This window comes from Prionailurus bengalensis, chromosome B1, assembly GCF_016509475.1.
Source record: "Prionailurus bengalensis isolate Pbe53 chromosome B1, Fcat_Pben_1.1_paternal_pri, whole genome shotgun sequence".
Lineage (NCBI taxonomy): Eukaryota > Metazoa > Chordata > Mammalia > Carnivora > Felidae > Prionailurus > Prionailurus bengalensis.
In genome coordinates this window covers 135,417,245-135,437,663 of record NC_057344.1, presented here as the reverse complement: position 1 = coordinate 135,437,663, position 20,419 = coordinate 135,417,245, and the positions used below count along the sequence as shown (strand labels likewise).

Below are 20,419 nucleotides of genomic sequence, written 5' to 3'. Positions count from 1 at the left end.
ACTCTGGGCATCAGAAAAGAGGTGTAACAAATCTGTATTCAGATACAAAAAGAAGCGCTCTAATGTTTGGCCAGAAAAAAGTATGCCGTCTCTAATGTATGAGGCCCACAAATTTACTAGACTCAGTAATCCCAACTTGAGTGATATGTCCTTGCAAGCTAGTTGCAAAGTGTTAATTATTTACAATGAAAATAAGCAATTAGATAAGTTATATGACCCATAGCTTTAAAGCTTAGTACTTTGTAGCTGAATGGGTGTCACTGAAAAAATAAGATATAGATATAAGCTAACAGGAAGACTGGCTAAAATACATAAATTCTAAAATTTACAGTCTCTGCCTGTTAAAGCAAACTGTCAGGGTGCCTGGGTGGCTCAGTTGGTTAAGCGTCCAACTTTGGCTCAGGCCATGATCTCAGAGTTGGTGGGTTTGAGCCCCGCATTGGGCTCTGTGCTGACAGCTCAGAGCCTGGAGCCTGCTTCCGATTCTGTGTCTCCTTCTCTCTATGCCCCTCCCCGACCTGTGCTCTGTCTGTCTGTCTGTCTCTCTCTCTGTCTGTCTCTCCTTCTCTCTCTGTCGCAAAAGTAAATAAACCTTATAAAAAATTATTAAAGCAAACTGTCTTACAAGAGTAGTGGTTCTCATGGTTTATGACACATTAGAATCACCTGGCAAGTTTCTGCATCTTACGGCAAGGATTGCAGGTCCCACCACTGCAGTCTCTGATTCAGTTAATTTGAGCTTGGGTCTAAGAATTTGCATTTCTAACAAGTACCTTCCTACCTTCCTGGACATATACACTGTAGTATCATCACACTTTGAGAGATTCTGCAGTAGAGGGTTTATTTACATGTTCATGGGGAGTATAATGTTCAATATAATTCCAAAATATTTCTCCTAAATTTTCCAATATTTGACTCATCATGTGTGCTGTGTATTAAGGGACCTCCTAATAGACCAATAATTTTAATTTTAGATTTATTTAAGCCAGTAAATTCTCTGCCTTGCTTCTTTGACTATGAATGACGTTCCATTTGCTACAAATGGGTGATTATTGACTGGGGTCTTGCTTTCCTTTATGATTCCATTCTGTATCATCATTGTTGGAGTAACACTGATCTAAATATACATTACATTTACTCTACCTGCCTGCCTTCTATGTCAATCAGGTGAAATTTTGAATTCAATGATCTCTTAAACTAGCCAAGCTAAATTAGAAGAGGACACAAACTCTAGAAGCCTTGGCTCTGCCAGGGAAGTATTCTATCTATTTCTTGGAAATTTCAATTAGAACTTAACTAGATGATGAGAAGGAAGTGGCTAGATTCTGAGCCTTTGACATAAGTGAAAGCTAAAATATATTGTTGGACTTAAATTGAGATTCTGTTCCAGATCCAGTACAATTTGGAAGACAAATATCCAAAATGTAATAAGTTATATCATGTTTATACTTAATGTACTTAGCACAAATAGAAGGTATTTCGAAAGGATGGATCCAAGAATGTAAAAATTAGTGGAAATATAATTATGCCTATCTGAAGTTTTACAATTTTCATTCACTATTTAAAAGTAAATTGATCACAGTTGTTCTTTTAAGAACATGATCAAGGGGCGCCTGGGTGGCGCAGTCGGTTAAGCGTCCGACTTCAGCCAGGTCACGATCTCGCGGTCCGTGAGTTCGAGCCCCGCGTCAGGCTCTGGGCTGATGGCTCAGAGCCTGGAGCTTGTTTCCGATTCTGTGTCTCCCTCTCTCTCTGCCCCTCCCCCGTTCATGCTTTGTCTCTCTCTGTCCCAAAAATAAATAAACGTTGGGAAAAAAAAATTAAAAAAAAAAAGAACATGATCAATATGAAAATCAATAGTTACTTAAAAAATAAATCAATAGTTACTTTCCTATAAAAGGGTTTTTCTTTACAAATATATTCAGAATATTTTTTTTCAAAAATAAGCTAGCCTTCTGTATTTTAAAGGATTCAAATTATGTTTCATTTACTGAAAAAGTTAGAATCAAGATTATTATACACGGAAATAAAAATAACAGCATAGCATCCCATGTCCCAAACATGACTGGTATTATTCATTCAATTAACTCACAATAACACCAGGAGGCAGGTGCTGTTAGCACCCTCAGTTAAACATGAGGGATTTCACAGCTAATCAATGACTAATTTGAACTTGATGAGTCTGGCTTCAGTGTCTGACTCTAACCTATTTTTAGTACTTCTTGAATGACATGTCCTTGTAGGAACTATTTGTTTTTGCAGTTTGATCCAGCTAGCACTTTGGTCTAATATTCACATTTGCTGACACTTTTTATTGTGAGGTTTGAGGAAAGGCAAGTCAGAAGAAACTTGTACAGTATAAAATGTTTATGTCAATGCTTTCTATATCTGTAGCCAAATAGACAAACTTCCAGCAAACTATTTCTAAACTTAATGATTAAAAATCTACCATAAACAATAAATACCAATCAATCTTTAATTGGTTTAAATAGTATGCATTTCTAGTTGCTTTCGTCTTAAACATAAGTTAGCTATATACATAATGTGGTGTGATTCTTACAATGAGATTATGACCTAGTAAGGATGATATAAGAAATATGTAAAACAGTATTATAAAGTACTCATGAGATTAAAATGTAGCATTAATTTTATTATAATGCAAGATAACATTTAGTAATGTGTTTGCTGTATGGTAGTGACTACACACTACAAATAAAATGATGGTTATTTCTATTGGGCCCTTAATTAATTCTCATTTTATGATTTAGGGGTTTTAAAATATTCAAGATCTCATTAGAGAGTAATGCAACTTTTCTGTTGACAATATACATTGAAATTTTGCCCTTCTGATACTTAAGAAATTAACCTCTCAGGAAGAAATACTTAGAAAAAAAACTTGATTAGCAAAGCATATCAAAACTCTTATTCTTCAGATAACAATGTCTCTATTATACACAAAACAATATGAAAAAATAAAGATGATATTGATTGTGAGACCAATTTGTTTTCTGGCCTTATTTTGTAAACTATATGCTGCTTTATTATTTTTGTTGTTATTTATTAAGAAGTGATGGCATCCATAGAAGCCTATAATTTGTAGTTTATACTTCACATAACTTTGGTTGATTTGCAAATATCAGTCTCCATAAAAGGGAAGAAATGTTTTCCCATCTTAGTAATTTTCCACTGATATCCTTCAGAATTTACTTTATATCTTGCAATTTATCATTAGAGTTCTACTGCCAATAAAGACCCAAACTAAGTTTTGAGAAAAGTAATGCTTTAAAAAAGTAAAATAAAACCTTACAATTGTGTGAGTGGAAATTAGTAACCCCAACTAGAATATAAAATATTTTCATGTAAGCTAATAAAATAAATAGTATAATATGCCTCGTTTTGACCTGATTTACAATTAGGAGTGAGGAAACATTTTGCTCCTGAAATTATTAACAGTATCAGAGGTGTTCACTGAAATGTCCTCAGGTCTGTACCATGAGCTATGCTTGGAAATGAACCCAAATGTCTATACCACGGTTTCCCTTGAGCAACTTGATTTAAAATTTAAATATGAGGAAATAATTTACTGTATATATTTAAACTTTTTTTACTCAAGTTGACATACATATAAATACTTTGCTTCTGAATAATTGTTTTGCTTTTTAGTTCATAATTTGGACAAGTACAAGTATTTTTCTCTAAGGGAAAATAACAAAAATCTACATTGGCAACTATTTTGGAAATTTCCACACAATAAATTCAGAAAAATAATTTTTTTAATATATTTTTTAATAAAGGTAATGCACAGGGGCACCTGGGTGGCTCAGCAGGTTAAGCGTCAGCTCAGGTCATGATCTCTCAGTCTGTGAGTTCCAGCCCCACCTTGGTCTCTGTGCTGACAGCTTGGAGCCTGGAGCCTGCTTTGGATTCTGTGTGTCCCTCTCTCTCTCTACTCCTCCCCCATTCACACTCTGTGTCTCAAAAATGAATAAATGTTAAAAAAAAAAACCTTTTTTTAAAGAAAGGTAATGCACATAATAGTAGTAGTCTTGTTTTCACTGAGAAAATCCTAGTGACATTAAGTGGTCTGTGCTCTGAGCAGCACTGGCCACCTGTCCCAAATCTTCCTTTGGGGATGTACTCAAGGACCAGTATCTGGGAAAAGAGGAATATGAGGTTATAAGTAAATTAATGAGAACTCAAGTGAGCACTCTTAAGCATTACTGGGTGACAATTAGTGACAATTACCTTTCAGCTCACCTTGGCTTTTTATGGATTAGTACTTTCATGACCATTTCATTCTGATCATTTGCTCTTTTCAATAATGTTTTTTTCTCATGTAAAATAATACCTGATAGAATATCTGGACTAATGCATGAAACAACACATGGTTGAGCATCTGGAAGATGCAGAAAGGTACAAAAAAAGTGCAAAGAAATTCCCAATCCTATCATTCAGAGATAACCTTTGGCAAAATTACTGTGTATTTCTATGTAGTATCTTATTTATCTAGCTTTCCTTCTATATGAAAATTGAGATAATATCACATGTAAAAATGTGTACATTTCCTTTTGTATAATAAAAACTCATATCAAAATCCTATTTTAGTGGCTGCATGATAGGGAACATTATCCATATTCCTATAAACAATGAACATATATATTTTGACATATCATTTCCAATATTTCTCTTAAAATTAAAAAAAATTCTATGCAGGGGTGCCTGCCTGGCTAGTCAATAGAGCATGTGACTCTTGATCTCAGGGTTGTAAGTTTAAGCTCCACATTAGGTGTAGAGATTACTTACAAATAATTTTTTTTAATTCTATGCAAAATTATTCATAAATATTATCTCTTAAATTGTTATTATTTTATAATTATTAGAGGAATCAAACTTTTCATATAGTCAATGGAATTGTACCTCTTTTTTAAATTAACTATACATTTACCTTATTGTAGATTTCTTGAACCTACCTTTCAATTTTAAATTAAGCTTTTTCTTAGCCTATTAAATTCATTAAGCTTTTTTTAATCTACCTTTTAATTTTTGCGAAAGTTAATTATGTCAAGTATTTATTTTATTTCAGAAAACCTATTTTATTTCTGGAGAAGAAATATTTATATCAAATGCAAATATACAGAAGACCCCCCAAAATGCACATGTATTTTCAATTATATATAAAGAAGTACAATTCAATGATGTGACCTGCTCAGTTAACTTAAAATCACAAATGCTTGAAGTGTTAACACTAGCACCAAGGCATTATTACCTTCCCAAGCTAATATCTAAAGGCATGAACAATTTCCTGAAACATATGTCCTATAAAAATATGTTGTGCAAATCTAAAGTAGTATTAAAAATTAAAAATAAAGCTGCACAGATATTTATTAAATTAAATTTTAATTAATATTAAATTAAATATTAATTTAATATTAAATTAAATTAAAAATGGAAGCATTTTATTAAAATGGAATTTTAATAAAGCAGAATTAAAAATGGAAGGCATACACTGGCTTTAATAGGTATCATATCACATACACATACACATACACACATAGGGATTGAAGATAACGATGACCCTGTAGCTCCAGTGATAATTAGATCTCAAGACTGCTTTTTAAAATTTCACCTTTTTAAAGAATTTTAGGTCCACAAATGGTTAAATGGAACATGAAGCCCTATAAAGGATTCACAAAGAGAGTGAAATTTGATTCACATGGTTGAAAGTCAATACTGAGTTTATTTATTTATCAAATGATATATCATTAAGTTGTTTTTGAGCCCCTTCAATTGCAAGGTACAGTACCCGCCCTTAGAACTGATGGGTTTTGAATCAGAACTGATGGCATCTCTAGTTGGAAATCACGTATTTTCAGTAGAGTGTCTAGTTCATGTTTATATAAATGTCTCCAATTGTTTTAATCACATTTGTAGCAAAGAGTCTATATTTCCACCAAGACTGGTAAATAAAATTTTTAAAATATTTTCCCCTTGTCTTGTTAATACACTGAGGAATCAAGGTCCATATCCATGGGTGAAATTCACAGATGGGATTTCATATCTGTGATTGGCAGTCTAAATGAGACTCAGGGTCACGCATACAGCACCACTGGCAGAGATAGAGAATCAAATGAAAAGTCAGGGGATAATGGCCAGTTGTGCTTATCATTCTCTTTCTTCCCTGCTTTCAGGCAGAAACACACTCTAGTGGCTGTCACTCACTCATTACTAGGCTGTCTCTGCCTGGGCTGGGAGTGACATAGCAGGATATTGCCGCCCGAATTACTAAGCATCCCTTAGGCAAAGACAATAATTAAAATATTTTCATTTCACAATGGTAAATTTTTGGCTAGTGGTATGGTATAAATGGGTAAGAACACAAAATAAATTATTAGTACTGCGCTGTGTCAAATGAAGCCTATTTTTCTTTTGTCATTTAGTTTTTTCTGCTGCTTTTATGTTATACGGCCATGCATATTAACGTTGGCATATTTACATATATGTACAGTATATAATTTTAATGTGCATTGTTATGTATCAAGTAAAGATAGCCTTTAAAATGATAATTATATGTATAATATATAATGACATCATATATATATGATTATATATATATATATATATATATATATATAATTGACTAATTGTTTCCAAGCACCTGCTACACATAATATCTCTGGGGTCAAATTAAAGTTATTATTTTTTAAGTTTATTTATTTTTGAGAGAGAGAGACAGAGACAGAGTGCGAGTGGGGGAGGGGCAGAGAGAGAGAGGGAGACAGAATCTGAAGCAGGCTCCAAGCTCTGAGCTGTCAGCAGTCAGCACAGAGCCAAGGATGGTTGGGATGGTTGGCGGGGCGGGGCTCCAAAACTATGAGCCGAGCTGAAATCAGTCGCTTAACCGACTGAGCCACCCAGGTGCCCTCTGAGGTGAAGTTAAATGTAATATGGTCTTTTTGCATTTGTAGGTGTAGTAGCCATTAAATGAGACTGAATTGGTGTTTGCAGCATTTCTCCTTTAGCCTAACACCGGGCTAATATTCTTACTTTATTTCATTGAATTCTCACGAAAATGTACTATAACAGTATTTTTATAGCTAAATCATAATTAAAAACACTGAGTTTGCAAAAGTTATGTAATTTCCCAGAAATTAAGCAGCTAATATAAAATTACAGGTAGGTTTTCTGACTCCTGAACTGGCGCTTTTTCAGATACAAGTTACTTAAAGTGATGACTGACTGAGGATAAACCTACAGGTGTAAGAGGGTTATTGTTTCCGAAACAGTGAGGTGTTCTCTATAATGTGAGAAGTTTAGTCTTATTTTTTTCAGGAATTGTGTAAATGTTAAGAAACCACTTTGCTGTGGTTCCTCAGCCCCTCCTCCTACTTCCATCCAGTTGTATTAAAATGTACATCACCAATTTTAGTTGTTCGTCTGATAAGCTTAAAGTTATTTTGCTTCTCTGACCTTTCGCCTGTTCTGTCATTTACATCAGTGGTAGAATAACTGTATTTCTCAACCTAGGACAGCTGTATAGAATTCAGAGGTTGCAGATTCAATGCCTACAACTTTCACGGCTATGTGCAAGTTGGGTTGGGTGGGAAAGAACAGTGAATGGTGATCCTATTGTGAATTGGAGCATGCAAGCTCCTCATGAAGGTGTTCAGATCCACTTAGAAACCAAACAGCAAGGTTTCCATCAAACACAACACTTGAAAATGAATCAATTCAACCCAAGGCTGCAAACGTACAACGCTTAGTGTTCACTTAGTGAATAGTTAAATATTCATAGATATTTGGAGCACCTTAGAAGTTAGTATAATACTAAAATATTTTCAGAATTCAGTTAAATGTTCCATTTCCTTAATTATTCCTTCCATGAACAACACTAATTATTTTCGAAGAAAATGAAGCAATATAGTTGCTGATACATGTCTTTAACCACAAGAGAGGAAGTAAGAAAAACCATGCCTCAAGACCTCTTTCAGGGTCATATACGGTGATGCCTGTTTTGTCAATGAGAAAAATGAGTCATCAGGGAAATGTAAATGCTATAAAACATCTCTAAGAAATTAAATCACATGCATCAGACGTCTGGCACTTCAAAGTTGATATTGGAGACTATAAAGGTTTAAAAGTATATGGGGGCGCTTGGGTGGCTCAGTCGGTTAAGCATCCGACTTCAGCTCAGGTCATGATCTCACAGTTCGTGGGTTAGAGCCCCGCGTCAGGCTCTGTGCTGACAGCTGGGAGCCTGGAACCTGCTTCATATTCTGTGTCTCCGTCTCTCTACCCCTCCCCTGTTCACACTCTGTCTCTGTCTCAAGAATAAATAAACATTAAAAATTTTTTTTTAAGAATATGGGTTGTTCTTTTGGAGGGTGAAATAAGAGAAACCATCAAGCTTTTGCATGGAGGCACCACTGGGGTTTCAAAGCTCACGCTTCGGCGTGAGGGCCATCTAGGGGTTTAATTTGTGGGCAGGCTTGTGTGTTCTTCTCTTTTCTTTGTTTGCCCATCCTGCAGGTGTGTTCTGGGAGCAGAGCCTTATCTTCCAGGATGGAGGAATACAGGAGGACCTCTGGGTCAAAAGTTTTACATGTGGTTCTTTTCCCTTTCCTAGAGCTCCCCTGCTTACCCATGATGTTCTGGTGGCCTCACTGTGTGTAGACTAAGAAGTACTTAGACTGCTCAGCACTTGCTTCCAATGAATATCCAGACTCTGTGGATTATTTCTCCATCTTTCATTTTGCTTTGCCAGTTCTCCTTGTTCAACAGTGCAGTGTGAATAGATTGGATTATAAGTTAATGCAGACCTATGGACCGTTGCTAGGACAAAAAGGCAGGCTTTGTTTGGGGAATGACATTTGTTCTCCAGTTTTCTCCTGGAAACATAAGAGCCTTTCCTTTTTAAGCAGATTTTTTTTTCATACTGAAGCCATGGTAAATATTTCCAATTGATTGGGCAGGTACAGTGTACATTTCAGGGACTCCTGCTGCTGATGAAGAAACTTCAGCCGAGCATACACTCATGTGTTACTGTCTTATAGGAGGTGATCGAGATCGGATGACAGCAAACCATGAGAGCTACCTCCTTATGGCGAGCACCCAGAATGATATGGAAGACTGGGTTAAGTCCATCCGTCGAGTCATATGGGGACCTTTTGGTGGAGGTGAGTATACATAGAATCATGGAAAAACAGAAAGGTCAGCCAAACCTGTTCATCCTTTCTCTGCTCCCAGTTGATGTTATTATCAGCTCCTATTTTCAAATGGATGAGTGTTAAAATAAATAGTAAGTTATACCATATTATTGTTAAGGTATATATGTAAGTAACTCCCAGAAGTTAAATTTAGATCAAATATCAATAACTGATCTTTTTCTACGAATATCTTGAATTATAAAAAGGGATGATATGGGTTTTTTTTTATTTTTCCATTTCACTAACAATAAATAGTTATGGGAATGATACTATGATATAGATTAGTTAAGACCCTGCAGATATGGGGCAAAGCATTTTTGACTAGGATCTTTGGAAGGGATCGTAGCCCCAAGATGCGCAGTGATATCAAAGAAGAATAGCAATGCTCTAGATGATAATCCACTGATTACTAGATTTAAAAAAATGCTTTGTGATCTGACAAGTGTTTGTGGATTTGATAAGTTTTTAAAAATCTTAGTTAATATAGTTTTGAGAATGTGCCATGTGAAGAATAAACTAACTGGTGCTGTAAATAGAACTAAAAGGAGGAAGAAAGGGTAAAAGAAATAATCTTTGTCTATCAAGGAATATAAAAGAGAGAAAATAGATAAGCAGATATGATGTAAACAGAAAAATTATTTAAAGTAAAAATTCAGTACTGGAAACCAAATCAAGAAGAACTCAAAAAAATTTATCTATAGCCAACATGCACTTCCCAAAATGTAAAGCCTAATTATTTTATGTGGATGTAGCTAAAATAAATCATATTAAATCAAATTCATATTTAGCAAACCGATTATAATTCTAATATTTATTTTATATTCTCTTTTGTGTATTGGCAGCACCCTGAATTCAGAAGTGATTCTTTTTTCCCTTAATATATTAGATACTTCTTAGGCTGACTCCCCATTCTACATTTTAGAATAACTTCAAAGGTGTACTTTAAAAAGTTGGAAAGTGTGGTTTTACCAGGTGAATGATACATGTCTGGAAATTGTCTGTTTTCTAACAGTGTCTTCTGTTGGGCAAGGGGGAGGTTCCTAACCAGGACAGCTATTCATCCCAGTTTGCCTGGTAACAGTCTGGTTTACAACTGTTGTCCCAAGATAATTATTGATAGGGCTGTTTTTCATTTTCTTGATGTCCTAGTTTGGGTGGCAACTTATATGGTCACCCTATTCATATACTAAAATGGCTAGTAAATGACTGTGTAAAGCATTTGAAAAGTCCTGTGGGATGATACCCCCCCTCCCCCCCCTCCCCCCCTCCCCCCGGCTACAACATTAGTGGCTCATGATTATTATTGAGAGGTGTACTCAGTCCTCAGTCACTGTCATTTCTAAAGGCTCTCTTCCATCTGCTATCAAATTTCTGGGGCTTCTGAGTTAAGGGAGTCCCTTAATATCTGCTGAAGGAGGTATTTTTGCTCAGGGATTATATCCATCAAGTGTGCTATTCTCTCCCTTTCTTCCTCGTCCATCTGTCCCTTTCTTAAGAGAAATGAATGAGATCCAATTAGTTTTATCAAATCAGTGGCCACAGGAGTTCCCACCAGCCCAGGAGTCCCAGAAGTTATCCCAGTGGGACTAGACAACAGCTCTGAGCTTTATGTAAGTCTTCAAATTTATGAACTTGGAAGGGATGCTCTAGTGGTTGATAGGTTTATATATACAGTCGTCCCCTTCATCTTCAGTTTCACTTTCCATGGTTTTTAGTTATTCATGGTCTACCACTGTCCAGAAGCAGATAATACTCCTTCTGACCTATTGTCAGAAGGTCAATAGTAGCCTAATAGTGTGTCACAGTACATACGTCATTCACCCCACTTCATCTTATCACATAGGCATTTTACCATCTCACATCATCACAAGAAGGGTGAGTACAGTACAAGATATTTTGAGAGGAAGCAACCACCTTTATTACAGTATTGTTATAATTATTCTATTTTATTGTTAATTATTATTTTTAATCTCTCACTGTGCCTAATTTTTAAATCAAACTTTATCATGAGTATGTATCTATGGTAAATAACATAGCATGTGTAAAGTTCAGGCATCCATCCACTGGGAGTCTTGGACCATGTTTCACACGGATAACAAGGGACTACTGTACCTTATCCTATGGAATGAGCTTCAGGGATTTCATAAGTGCTTGATTTAAATTTACTTGTAAAGACCTATATTTTAGCATAGAACACTTACCATAGAAACAATGCTCCTATAAAAAAATTTCTACCCTTTTTGTTTAACTGAAGAGTGTTATGAGATTGCAAGACAAGCTTTTAAAGTACTCATTTACTTTACAATAAATCCTTTGTGATTTAACTGAACATTAGAATTTTTAAAAGTTAATACAGAATATAGAACCAAACTGAATATTGACATTGATAAAAGATCACAACTGTCACATATAATCTAGGGTTTCAAATGTTTGTATTAACATACCCCCTCCCTGCTCTTTGATTGAATTTTAAAGAAATATTAAAAATTTGAGTTTCAAACACATTTATATAACTGGAAACTCTTTTATCTATCTTATCTATTAGGAGTCCAGTTAACATTTCATTGAAAATATGAAAATGTTTTTTACTGGTAAAGAATATTTTAAAACCAGTGTTTTAGTTCAATGCCACATTCTGTGGATTAGGTCATTGGGACCCAGGTAGGGTGAGTAACTTGACAAATGTCAGCCACACTATGAATAACAGAACTGGGAAGACAACCCATGGCCTCTGGCTTGTGGGCTTCCTCCTGCTTTCTTGTGCAATAGTGTGACCTATTACCTTTACTGTGGGATTAACAAACCCACAATCACAAGCCCATGCCTTTCTGATAATAAAACTTGTGCTGGTACTTACTGGTACATGAAAACAAAACAAAAAATAAATAAAATAGTAATAATTAAAATAAATATGTTTTTTCAAGTCCTTCAAAAATACCTGAATTGATATCACCAAGAAAGTGAAAATGTAACCAGCAGATTGGGAGGAGGTATTTCCGGATCATATATCTAATAATGAACTTGGATCCAGAACTTATAATGAACTCTTACAACTCAGTATTAAAGAGAAATTAAAAATTGGAATCAGTTTGACTCCATTAAAAGATGGGCAAAGAATCTGAATAAACATTTCTCCAAGGAAAACATGCAAATGGCCAAAAAGCACATGAAAAAATGCTCAGAGTCATTAGTCATCTGGGAAATGCAAACCAAAATCACAATGAGATAACACTTAATGCCCACTAAGATGGCTAGAGTCAAAAAGTCCAATAATAAGTATCGATGAGGATGTGAAGAAATCAAATTGCTCCTATGTTGCTAATTGGACTGTAAAATGGTACAGGTGCTTTGGAAAAGAGTCTGGCAGTTCCTCAATCAATTAAATGCAGAAGTATCATATGACCAGCACCCCTCGATAGATATATACCCAAGAGAAATGAAAACATATGTCCACACAGAAGCTTGTACATGAATATTTATAGCAACATTATTGCTAACAGCCAAAAAGTGGGAACACCCAAACGTCCACCAGGGATTATTATGCAGCCATTAAAAAAGGAATAAGGTACTAATACATGCTACAATGTGAATAAACCTTGAAAACATCATGCTAAGTAGAAGCCAGTCACAAAAGGCTACATAGCATATGATTCTGTTCATATGAAAATACAGAACAGGGAAAGCGAGACACAGATCAATTGCACTTAGTGCTGGGATTGGAATGTTGGAGGGGATGGGTGATAGCCCAAGATGTGGGATCTCTTTTTGAGGTGATGAAAATATTCTAACACTGTTGATGGTTGTATATATCTGTGAATATGGTGGAAATCATTGAATTGTACACTTGAAATGGATAAATTCTATCATATGTGAATTATATTTCAAAAAAGCTGTTAAAAATATCCTCAACTGCTGTAATTGCCTTTCATAAGAAAATATATCTCTCCTCCCTAAATTACGGAACCCAAGCCTGTTAATCCTGAACAAAGACTTCATAGATTCTAATCTCCCTCACAACATTTAAATATTGCTATGGTCATTGATTAAATGGTATCTGTAAAGACATTTGGAAGGTGACGTATCACTGTGATTTATAATTTCTGTATACCACCTTTGGATACATTTTTAATGTGTTTATTTTAAAAAGGGCATTGCATTACCTATACTGTCGTTTCACAACATGTGTTTTAAAAAGTTAAAGTTTTTCATGAGACACCTAAGCTTATTTTTGTTCAGGCTGCATAGATATGTAAAATATTCCCTTTTTACCATTACAATAATAAGACATTTTATTAAAAATAGGAGACACCCAAGGAGATTGCCAAACTTTCAATCTCTTAGAAATGAAAAACTATTATGTGAAAATCATGGCTTTGGAACTACAGGTCTTTTCTTTTTATTTAATAAAGAAAACCTAAAGCAGATAATCAGATAAGAGAAGGGAACCAATGGAAATGGGAGTGAACATTCACTTAACAACCTAACCTGATAACAAAATTCAGTATTGAATCTAGACACTTCAGCTTTGTGTTATCTGCTTAAAACCAATTGTAAACAGTTGCTTCCCCATTGATAACGCTGAGAGGCATATGGTTTCTGCCTAAAAGTTAAATCCAAAAGTTAGGATGTTGAAACGTTTATTTAGCTTTGGGAAAGTTTAGGGGTTTTGTTTCGCTTGTTTGTTTACTTTTTTTACAGTTTTGTTGTTGTTGTTGTTGTTGTTGTTTTACAATTATTTTCCATTGTTTTGGGGGTAATATATATGGAAGTACCAAGCGCAGGATCTAGGAAGAGTGTGAATCCACTGAGTGTTCATTAGGTCTGAGTGGTTTGCCTAAATTTAGCTACTAACAAAATTAGGTTCCTCCTGTATTTCTGTCTCCTTACAAAAAAAGTCGAGTCAGAGACCCATCGATGCAGTAAAAGTCCTGAATGTGAATAATCCACATGATGAATAACTGGCATGCAGTCAAGCAGGGGTTAATTAGGAGACAATGTGGTCTTGCCTCTGACATAGACAGCTGTGTGATCTTGGATAAGGGGTATTTACCCCGGACTTTCAGTTTCCTTGTTTGTGAAATAAGAAAATTGGACAAAACCATTTTAACTGCGATTCGTTCCAGCTCCAGAGTCCTGGGGTTGCATGTGTTCCCTCCATGCCAGTACTCAGGTCAGTGAAGTTTGCGGCTGGCGAGGTGTTTCCCAGTCTGGCATTGTCACTGTCTTGTTTATATTGAGTTACACTGTGTGCTTCCTTATTTTTCTAGTAGCATGCAGTGACGCTGAAGGGAAAAACAAGTGTGAAACATAGGAAAGAAATAACTACTAATGATTCCTTCACTGACAAACCATAACCAATCTGGGCATGCTGGTCAGAGTAATGATTTTTCTAAAGGGAGTACCTTTGTAGTACCCTCAGTTTTGTAGTGTTCCTGTCAAATGGCTAGAAAGGCATGCAGAGACCTTTGGGGGTCAGTTGGGGTTAAAGCACTAGCATTCCACATCTGCTCATGGAACAGCCAGGTGGATGAATGATTAACTCAGTGAGTAAATTGTTCAGTGGGTGGGATTGAGAGTCTGGGTAGACATGTGGTCTGGGGTGGAGAGGGTGCACGCCAAGAGCAGAGGAGAAAGTTGAAAACAGGATTGGTTTTCAAACTGTAACCAGAGAAATATATGTATGTATAAATATGTATAAACACACACACGAGTTGAGTTGACTTGTTTTATGATAATTGTACCTGCAAGTTCTCTGTTACCAGATTGAGAATATTTTTCTATTTCAGACACACACGTATGTACCAGTACAGACACATATGTTTTAGTGATATGCACATTTAAATCAGCACTCACAAATAGATTCAGTCGGAAAATCTCTGAAAAAGTCTTGTATAGGAAGAGAATAAATGCAGGAAGGAGGGGGCGCAAGTTCACCCCCTTGGGGTTGGTTTGGTGCTGTTTGATTTCTGGAGGGGCTGAGGCAGCCAGCTCTCAAGGAGCTGCACAGACAAGGGCAGAGAAGTCAATACCAAGTCAGATGAAGAAGAAAGGGGTTCACAGGCTGTGTGGCATTCTCCCTCCTCCCCTCATACTGTTGTGACTGCACCTGCTGCATGTGACCAGCGGGCACTGAAGGCGGTCGCAGCCACGGTGACGGAGGCAGCCGAGGCTGTGCCAGCTCCCGCCCAGCCCTCATTCAGAAAAGGGGAGACGGAGCAGGAGGAGGGGGAGGAAAGGCTCCCTGCAGAGCTGCCTCCACCACGGATCCGAGGAGGCTGCTTGGAATGGGCACTCAACTGTCCTGACGTGGCGATTCCCTCGGGAGCCCTGGGAGTTTGAAGACAGACGGGAAAAGGGAGAAGCCTGCAGAGAGCATCAAAGGATGAGGGGTGCTGTAAAAGGAACAGGGGAGCCCTTTGAAAAGAACCTATCATGCACTGAAATGCTTTCTGGAGAAGGTGCCATTATTTGCTTCCCCTTTTGCTCAGATGAAAGGAGCCAGCAAGGACCGTCCTGAAGTATTCCTCAGGGGCCTTTTTGTCATTGTTCCTTTTATTCCCCTTGCACACGACTATTTGCTGACCTTTCCAGAGGAATCTCAGTCCCCTCAGTTCCAGCTGAGAAGACAGTTCTTAATAAAAAAAAATAAACAAAAAACAAAAACAAAAACAACAAAACAAAACAAAACAATTCCTGCTGTTTGAATGGAAGGTGCGGCTGGCTGCCGTTCTTTTTGCTGTGACATTTTGGAATGTCTGCAGAAACTTAAAGCAAAACACCCAAATCTTAAAGCTCCTTGGATTAGGCAAGAGAAAAGGAAGTTTTTGCCAAAAGAGAAATAAATGAGAGGTGGTAACTTATCCCTGATCTGGGACCTGGACGATCAAAGCCTTCAAGTTCTAGGAATCAGCACTTCAGCCCTAACAAATAAACATGAGAAGGAGTGGCCGTGGGGTATCACACAGAGGCAGGTTTTAAAGGAAGCCTGGAACTGATTCAGAACTTCGGGCCTGTATGATGCCTGAAGACCGAAATACTGGGGGACGCCCCTCAGGTGCCTTAGCGTCAACTCCGTTCATTCCTAAAACTACATACAGAAGAATCAAACGGTGTTTTAGTTTTCGGAAAGGTAGGTAGATGATCTGTTAATGTCCATTTAAAAAATATACAAATACTCTCTGGTGCTTTAAGGTCAGTTTATGTTCAGATAAAATGGGACTTTGAAAACCAAGAGCTTAGAACTGTACAGGAGTGATTTATCTGTGTCTCTGCTTGTCTATATTTGTTTTTCAAGGTTCGTATTGATCTGTTTATGACGGTGAATGGGCCAGATAGGTGGGGCTTAAAGAATGATAGTCCTATAGGGATCACCTTGACTGATGGAAAACCAAGCAAGCCTGCCTGGTCATTCTGAGAGGAGGGGCCAAGGCTACCATGGGCTGTTCTCAGCCCCAAACCAAGCAGCCATGTTGTTACTTCTTGAAATCGGTCCCTCTCAGGCCCTTGTTCTCTACTCCCATCACATTGCTTTGGTTCTGGCTGCCTGTGCTTGCCTCACCTCCCCTGCTGAGAAAATTGTGATAATCAGATGATCTGTAGTGACCCCTTTTCAGGAGCCTTTCAACCATATTGACTAACACTGATTAGAAATAGGAGTCACCTTGACTTTCCAAATATATCAAAAGGCAGCATTGGGAGAGGCCAAAGATAGGAGCTATCAGGTACAAGAAGTGGGAAAATATTTAACAATTTCTGATCAATAAAAGAGGCTAAGAATTTCAGAATTGATTTGTGCAGAGGGAGTTAAAGAGTACTCATAGGTAAAATAAAATGCTTTTAGAAAATATTTCTGCATCAAAATAGTTTTAAATGACCTTTTGCTTTAAAAGTGGAATAATTAAATGAGGTGATTATTTAAACTGAAATAGGTAATTATAATTTAATGTCATATATAGTAAGCTAATAATTTAATCAGGAGCAGACATGAGTAACATCTAAAGTTCTTTCTCCCTTTTTTCTTTGATCTGCTACCTATTAACCCTTTCTACTTACTAACCAACAAAAGAGAGAAGAAAACAAAGTAAGAAAAAAACCCTTGTATAAAGCAAAATATAGCAGGAACTTTTAAGATTAAACCTTGTTCTTTCTGAGTCCTTCCCTTTGAGCACTTGAGATCTGCCTATGATCATTATCATACATTATTAGCAAGGAATTCAGGTATTCATTTATATTCCTCTCTCATCCACAAAGGTAATTAAGGGAGAGATACTTGTCTCATATTTTATAGATCTATAGAGATTTCAAGGTTACTGTTAAGACTGCATCATTGACAGAGAATTTGGTAACAATAGAAACTGAGAAAAGCTAGGGAGTAATTGCTTAAGGACATCTTCTCGTTTTCTAGCTCTTCCTGCTCTCAGCAACTAAATTGAGTTTATCCAAACTCACAGAGAAAGTCTACTTTTCCAGCCTATTGCTGCTCATTTGTAACATGAGATGTTCTGGGGGCAATTAATATATCTTTGAAGCACATGGCAAGATGTTTTTGACCTTTCTCCACCTCCTCTCCAATAGTGGAGTATAGCCTATCTTCAAGGATCCTGACTAAGACTGCTGATCATGCCCTCTTCCCAACAAGGGAAGGCATTGCCTGCAAAGAGAATCCCCATGGGCTGGCAAATGGCACCCACAGGAGTGGGTTCTATCTATCTGTCATCTCCTGTGGGTTAATTTTAAACTATTGTCCTTTTCTATGCAAAGTCTTAGTAACCTGAGGAATGTTTAGCATGTGAGTCAAGGATTAACAGATTTCTAATTTACAAAACTGTATTCTGGTTTCTGTCAGAACCATAAAGGAGGGGAGGAACAGGAAGCATCAAGCCGTTTTAAGTTTCCTTCCCTTTTAGCCAGAGCCAGCGGCACACCAGCCTCTTGTTCCCTGGCTGCAGGACGACAATTATGCAGAGAGGCTCTGGGAGAGAAGCTGCTTCTGTGTGTGCAGCACTAATCACTCCAGCCTGCAGTGGCGTGACTCACTGGGGGGGGGGGGGGGGGGGGGGGGGGGGGGGGGGGGGGGGGGGGGGGGGGGGGGGGGGGGGAGGGAGGGGTTTACATCTTTGTTTAAGGTCCTGCGTGGAAAAGAATGAACTTTTCTTTCAATCCTGGGTCCCTAAACCATGCTACCTTAAGAAGAGAGTGTTCTTTTGTGCTTTGTTTAATCCCCTGGGCACTCAAGTAGTTGGAGAAGTGGACCTGTTTCTGCGTTCCTCAACCAAGCCTGTTGGAGAGCATCAGCTTAAGTTATTTCAATGAAAGTAAAAGGGGGAGTGCATGATTCATGGAAAAGCACCCAGAAGCAAAGAATGCTGATGTGTCTGCTTTTCCTGATCCACATTTAAAGCATATTTTTTTTACCGTTGTCAGGGGTAAGCCAACAGCAGAGAAGACTCGCAGCTTTAGAAATGCCCTTGAATGAAGTGTGGAGTTGAGTTAAAGTTTCCAGAGGCCTGGTGATAATGGAGCCTGCATGCTGGGCAGGCTGTAACTAAATTCTCAAGGTTGCTTTCTCTTCCAGACCCCTTTGGTCCCTTACTGTCCTTTTCATCTCTCCATTTCTTTGTCTGGGTACTAATAAAGATCACTGAAAATGCTTTCCCAGTGGTTTTAAAAATGTAGGAACTGATAAACATCTATTAGGCAGGATGCTGGGGGGATAGCAGTGCTTTGGATTTATGTTCTGGAGAGATAATGGTTACAATGTATTTTTATCCTGTCGATTTTGAAACTATGTATGTAATTTTTTTTTACCTCTGTAAGACTAATGTGTGATATGCAAAGCAGCGTAAGCAACCTTTTGATTACCGACTACTTTGGTTCCTGAATGTTAGTGTTAATTTCTAGTCACAATAGGGCAGCTAGCTAGTTTAAGGATGTTATGCTCATGGGACACACTGAAGGAAACTCTAACTATATCTTGTTTTTGTTTGTGTGTTTGATTTCCTGAGTTGCTCTGTCTTAGAGATAAGTTATCATTAATTATCTAGAGCTTTCCCCTACACCGTAACCAGTCACTGGTCATGAAACTGTTGCTTCTTCCTTCTTCATAGACTTCCAGCTCCTTTTATGTTTCCATCATCTGAGTTCTCTGTGCCTTTATTGCTTCATGCACACAACTTATTTCAACCTAAGAAGTGGCTCTTCAAGACAGCATCCATCCTCACTTGTTTCCAACCTAATGTTCTTCACAAATTCCTACAACACACAGGCTATTGGTAAAGCATTGACCAGTTGGTATTCCTGAAAGAGAGAGAGCAGAAGACAGAGAGAAAATTCCAGGCAGGCTCTGCACTGATAGTGACAGCCTGATGCAGGGCTTGAACTCATGAACCATGAGATCATGACCTGAGCCGAGACCAAGAGTCAGACACTTAACCAACTAAGGCACCCAGGCACCCCTCAAACATTTTGATGAGTCCCTATTGCTCCCAGGAGGAACTCCTAACTGTTTCGTGTAATTATCAAGGCCTTATAACCACATCCATCTATTCCCTGGAGAATAAACTCCCAATCCCCAGACTGTCCCACTCTTTCTTCCTAAACATATATCCTGTGCCAGGCCTTTGCTTTTTTTTCATTATACTATGACACTCTCTCTCTCTGCTGTCTGTTCAAACTTTGTACTTCCTTCTAGACATTGCTGGGTCTTATTTCTTCATCAAGCCTTCTTTATTGACCCAAGCCTTCTGTGTAGCCCGTATATTTCTTAAATGCTGCCACCTGACTGCCTTATCTTCCTAGCCATCTTGAAGTGCTTTATACACATTTAGGGGTGCCTGGGTGGCTCAGTCAGTTAAGCATCCAACTCTTGATTTCAGCTCAGGTCATGATCTCACAGTTCGTGGGTTTGAGCCTGCATCAGGCTCTGTGCTGATATCATGGACCCTGCTTGGGATTCTCTCTCTCTGTCCCTCCCCTGCTTGTGCTCTCTTTCTCTCAAAATAATAAATAAGTGAATATTTTTTTAAAGTGCTTTATACACATTAGTGGTAAAAGATAGATGATAAATAGATGATAGAGATAGAGATAGATGGAGATAGAGCTACACATAGACGTAGACATAGACATAGATTTGTTTACTTCTTCCCAGAGTAAAGAATGGCAATAGGCCTATTCAATTAAGGATTCAAGGTTTCTTGCAAATTGGTGAAGTACAGTAT

General features: G+C 37.5%; 1 protein-coding gene across 8 annotated transcripts in view; it reads left to right on the top strand.

Moving 5' to 3' along the window:
• Nucleotides 1–20,419, top strand: part of ARHGAP24 (Rho GTPase activating protein 24) — a 655,671-nt gene that overhangs the window by 576,182 nt on the left and 59,070 nt on the right. For 7 of the 8 annotated variants that reach the window (XM_043572262.1, XM_043572260.1, XM_043572261.1 and 4 more), the window contains one exon: nt 9,051–9,173. In XM_043572262.1, the coding sequence (XP_043428197.1) occupies nt 9,051–9,173 (123 nt within the window). Of the gene's footprint in view, nt 1–9,050; nt 9,174–15,408; nt 16,333–20,419 lie in introns of those variants that run through there. The other variant, XM_043572263.1, reaches the window with a different exon arrangement.